Below are 4,787 nucleotides of genomic sequence, written 5' to 3'. Positions count from 1 at the left end.
TTTCTTGGGTTCTCAGATGTATTTTATTCAGATTCATGTTGCTGACGTGAAGGCTTTTACAAAACAAATCCGGTTTCAACATAGTTTTGGCTTGAAGGCAAGGAAAAGGCAGAAACCAAGCAGGGAAACATTTGACAGAGCAGTAAAAGGGAATAAGCCAGTGACCAAACACTTCAAAGTATAAATGCAAACGTGTCACCTCACACAAATGTATAATTCACCTATTCTGTCGTGATTGGAATTACTCAATTACTTGCTCTTATTATTGATATCAGAATAGTACAGAGCACTGACTTTCACTGTTCTCTGTTTCCTTGCTTAGTTTCAACACCCGTGTAAAAAAACAAGTTTCATCTTGATAAATGATCTAGGCCTTGTGTGTTTAACGTGTACCTTCAGAAACTCTTGTTAAATCATGCTGAAGTACTTAGTAAGAAGAACAACCAGCGATCCTTAAAACACATGATGGCAGTGTAATATGATTTTTATATGTAATTCAAGAAATTCAAATTTTGGGATATTCAACCCACTGGTCAAACATTATTAACAGTATTGCTTAGCACCCTGAAGGACTACAGCTTGATGAATGTCAAAAGTTTCTGAAGGGGAAGAGGGACGACTCTCCTTTTTTAATACATTCTCCTGCTGCTGCTGGTTGATGATGTTGATGTCTTGGTGATGGTGCCTTGTCCTCCACCATATCCACCCCCATATCCACCACTATATCCACTACCGCCGTATCCACCACCATAACCACCGGACATGCTGGAGTTTTGGAGTCCTGGAGCAGGAAAAACAAAAAAGACAGGAAGTGTTAGCAGTGTTTGATTGGGTGTCACTAATGACGATGATGATGTTTGAAATCTGACACTTACCTGCAGAGCTTTGCTGCATGCGAACGGTTGCGGTGGCGCCTCCACTGCTGATTCTAATGGTGTGAGGAAGTTCAGTTAGTGTTTCATTCAGAGTTGAAAGTGATGCTACAGCCACAAAACATTGAGTGTTAAAGATTCAAGTGTATCCCACCTGTCCTCCTCTCCTTCCAGCAGTTTCCTGTAGGTGGCGATTTCGATGTCCAGGGCCAGCTTGACGTTCATCAGCTCCTGGTATTCACGCACCTGGCGGGCCATGTCCTGCTTGGCTCTCTGCAGAGCATCCTCCAGGTCCCTGATGCGGAGCTTGGCGTCCTTCACTGCCAGCTCACCACGTTCTTCGGCCTCTGCGATCTGAGATTCAAGGTTTACCCTCTGTGGGAAAACATGCGGTTTAATAACTGCACATCTTACACAATGAAGTGTGTTACTGATAAGGCGTGTTCCCACAAAGGCTCCTGAAATGTACCTGTCCCTTGACAGCCTCGATCTCATTCTGAAGACGGGCGATCATGCGGTTCAGCTCAGCGATCTCAGTCTTGGTTGAGCGCAGGTCATCTCCATACTGTCCGGCTGACGACTGCATCTCCTCGTACTATTAAATATAAGAAACGTGTGTCATGCTTATTCAGAAGACAGAGGAGGGGACTACATGGGGATTAACATGATCTTTGCTTTTCACTCACCTTCTGTTTGTACCAGCCCTCTGCTTCAGCTCTGCTGCGGTTGGCAATATCCTCATACTGAGCGCGCACTTCAGCCACAATGGAGTCCATGTCCAGGTTACGGCTGTTGTCCATCTCCACAACGACAGAGGTGTCCTTGATCTGGCCCTGCAGCTCACGAAGCTCCTGCAGAAGCAAAGGTTGTTGTTAAAAAGACAGTTATTCACTTATTTTATCTGCTTCATACAGCATCTGCATGATCAGAAGCTGTAAATCAAGGGTTTTTGGTGTAATAATGATATAAATAAAGTGAATTAGACATAATAGATAATACATACAGCCTCATAGACAGCTCTGAGGAAGTTGATCTCATCCTGAAGAGCATCAGCCCTGGCCTCGAGCTCCACCTTGTTCATATAGGCAGCATCGACATCCTGGAAGGGAAATTATGTACAAACAGGCTCTGTTATAACTGGAGGCCATAAATATCCAGTTTTTTTTTAAATTTTATTCTAAAGGAGAATCTTGATGTTTTCGCACCTTCTTCAGGAGCACAAACTCGTTCTCTGCACCTGCACGTTTGTTGATTTCATCCTCATACCTGTTGGAACACAAGGCAACATGTGAGTACATCTCTTTGTTTTGCACATCTGCTTATTATATCTCAGGACAATGTTCAAACTCACTTTCTCTTGAAGTCCTCAACCAGGCCTTGCATGTTCTTGAGCTCTCCATCCAGCTTGACTTTCTCGTTGCCCAGCCCATCGAGCTGTCTGCGCAGGTTGGCGATGTAGGCCTCGAACATGCTGTCGATGTTGGAGCGGGTGGTGGTCTGGTCCTGCAGGAGGCTCCATTTGGTCTCCAGCATCTTGTTCTGCTGCTCCAAGAATCTGACCTGTGCGGATAAAAACCCAGAGAGGATCGTCACATGTTGCTCTAAAAGTGTTTTTATTGCATTGCTAAAACTGAATAAATGGAGATTGTTGTTTGACTGGTGATATATAACTGAGTTGTGTTTGACTCAATGGTGATTAAAAGATTCTCATCATTATTAAAGAAGAGGATCAGCCTGAAAAGAATTTTAAGGGTGTGTCCTTTGTGGTATCTGGTCTTTAAATGCCTCAACCTTATCAGCATGCCTGCCTTGATAGCTGCATATCTGGACAGCCACACCCAGAGTCACAACAATTGTAACTCCGGCTCCGACTCTTTGTGCATACACTGTCCAAGCAGCTGTAATAGGAAAAGCCATTCATAGACTGCATAGTTATACATTTTCTTTCTTACATCAAATGACAGTGTGTGTTTTGCCCAGATGTTTTGGCAACATGTGTACAGTATGTGGCTTTAAATGTTTCAAATGCTACATGGGTTGTTTAGCCATGACTCATCCTAAATGCTCTGCTGTGCTATAAAGCCACACAGTCGCTGCAGCCATAAAACACAAAACAAGGTGTGGCAGATAAACCGCAGAAAACAAAGCAGAACAGTGTTGGCAAGCAAACGCTTTGTTTTCAGAGTTATTGTCCAAGACTTTAAAGAGTCCCCCTCCACAGGAAAAGGTAAAGAGGTGCAGACCGTGTGACTTTTTTGGTATTAAATTGAGTAAGAGCAGATTTTCAGCTTCGTGTTTAAGTTGCCCATAACAACCAGGTAAAAAGGTGAGGAGTGCAAACAGCAGACTTTGGACTCTGTGGGCAGAGTGTAGACATATATATGATCTCTAGCAGTCTGCCAGGTGAGGGATTGGCAAGTTATTGCAATATAATCCCCACCCATGTTTAACTAGTGGGCAGAGAGGCAACCACAGGCCTGGAGAGGGTACTTTCGACAGCTGTTAGAAGTAAAGAAAAGTCGGATGAAGGATGTCAGTGCTAAGACACTGAGGCCTACAGTTAACTACACTTCAGACATAAGATAGTCACACAGAGCTCTCAGAAACCAACCTTGTCGATGAAGGAGGCGAAGCGGTTGTTCAGGCCCTTGATCTGGTCCTTCTCATGGGTGCGGACGATGTGGATGTTGGGGTCAATCTCCAGGTTCAGTGGGGCCAGCAGGCTCGAGTTGACTGAGACAGCGGTGATTTGTGGTTGGATCATACCACCACCATAACTGCCACCTTGGCTGGAACCATAGCCAAAAGCACTGCCACTACTAAAGTTAGCACCCGGAGCCGAACCAACGCCATAGCTGGTTCTCTTCGAGATGGTGTAGCTGCTGCCGCCTGGTGTGGCAGTGGACTTCCTGCTGCTGGCTCCGTAGCCATGGAGAGATGCTGACTGTCTGTAGATAGACATTGTCGATTCTTGAGCTGGGCAAGAGAGTGAAGATGAGCAGGCTTCTAAAGGTGAGTCAAGTCCCTCTGAATGTCTAACTGCAGCCTCTGCCTGCTTTTATGGCTGCGTCGAGCCAGTGGGAGGACCCTCCTCAGCCACTCAAACCTGTACTCTCACTTTTGCCGGCCAGCCTCCTCTCTGCCTCGGCTTACACGCCTCTGACCATGAATGACAGGAGTGGCCGTTCCTGTAAAACAGGTAGGGAGAGATAGTCAGCAGATAAGCAGAGACACACCCTGCAACAGGACAAGCTGAGGAGGAAGGGAGAGGGGGGCCTAGTGAAGCAGAGTCAACATGTGATTACGTAAGGAAAGTTTGTTGTTATAAAATCTTTTAAATTTAAAAACATCCATTGTGGTCAAGGATACAACAAATTACAGTCACAAACACATGACGTGAAATAAAAAAATAAAAAATTCCCCATTCTCAAAATACACAAATACACTGCACTGAATTTACTCAACTGTCTGCACAAACATTTCCACAGAGGAATTAAACCTATGACCTGAGGTAAGAAAGTAAGCTTCATGTTAACCAACAAAGTGAGAATTTCATTGTACAGTGCGATGCCTGTTGCTACTGTGTATTTGAGAATAAAGGTTCTTGAATTGAGAATTGGTACAACAAACTTTTATTTCTACATTTCAGGGCCATTATTATTACGATCATCCAGCACGATACTGGATCCACCACTACGATAACGATCTCTTATCATATGCGTTGCTTTTCCTCTAAAGTGTCTTTTCGAATCAGGTTTGCTTTTTTTAGAACAGTTCTCTTTAGAAAAGGTTTTTGTATCGAGTGTTCTTATCTATTTCATTCATTTATTCATTGTCTGTATGGCCAGTAAAGAATATCTATCTGTCCATCTACTTTCTCAGCTATATTTATTTGACAGCTATACTTTGTTTTAC

At 44.0% G+C, this 4,787-nt stretch overlaps 1 protein-coding gene across 1 annotated transcript; it reads right to left on the bottom strand.

The window, feature by feature from the left end:
* LOC128454813 (keratin, type II cytoskeletal 8) lies at positions 1-3,923 on the bottom strand. Its single transcript, XM_053438367.1, has 9 exons — positions 3,484-3,923; positions 2,224-2,432; positions 2,078-2,138; positions 1,876-1,971; positions 1,559-1,723; positions 1,342-1,467; positions 1,027-1,247; positions 876-928; positions 1-781 (listed from the first exon to the last, which is right to left on the bottom strand). The coding sequence occupies exons 1-9, from the start codon at positions 3,832-3,834 to the stop codon at positions 630-632; spliced, it is 1,434 nt and encodes a 477-aa protein (XP_053294342.1). The 5' UTR covers positions 3,835-3,923; the 3' UTR covers positions 1-629.
* Between the last annotated feature and the right edge of the window lie 864 nt (positions 3,924-4,787).

Source organism: Pleuronectes platessa, chromosome 2 (genome assembly GCF_947347685.1).
Source record: "Pleuronectes platessa chromosome 2, fPlePla1.1, whole genome shotgun sequence".
Classification (NCBI taxonomy): Eukaryota; Metazoa; Chordata; class Actinopteri; order Pleuronectiformes; family Pleuronectidae; genus Pleuronectes; species Pleuronectes platessa.
Note: the sequence above shows the minus strand (reverse complement) of the source record. Positions and strands in the feature narration are given on the sequence as shown.

What these genes read in the sequence shown, in the direction of transcription:
- LOC128454813 (XM_053438367.1), bottom strand. Translation starts at nt 3,834, where the DNA reads ATGTCTATCTACAGACAGTCAGCATCTCTCCATGGCTACGGAGCCAGC. An exon ending in CTGGAAGGAGAGGAGGACAG is followed by an intron (nt 929 to 1,026) that starts GTGGGATACACT and finishes TCACACCATTAG; the next exon opens with AATCAGCAGTGGAGGCGCCA. An exon ending in CATGCAGCAAAGCTCTGCAG is followed by an intron (nt 782 to 875) that starts GTAAGTGTCAGA and finishes TTCCTGCTCCAG; the next exon opens with GACTCCAAAACTCCAGCATG.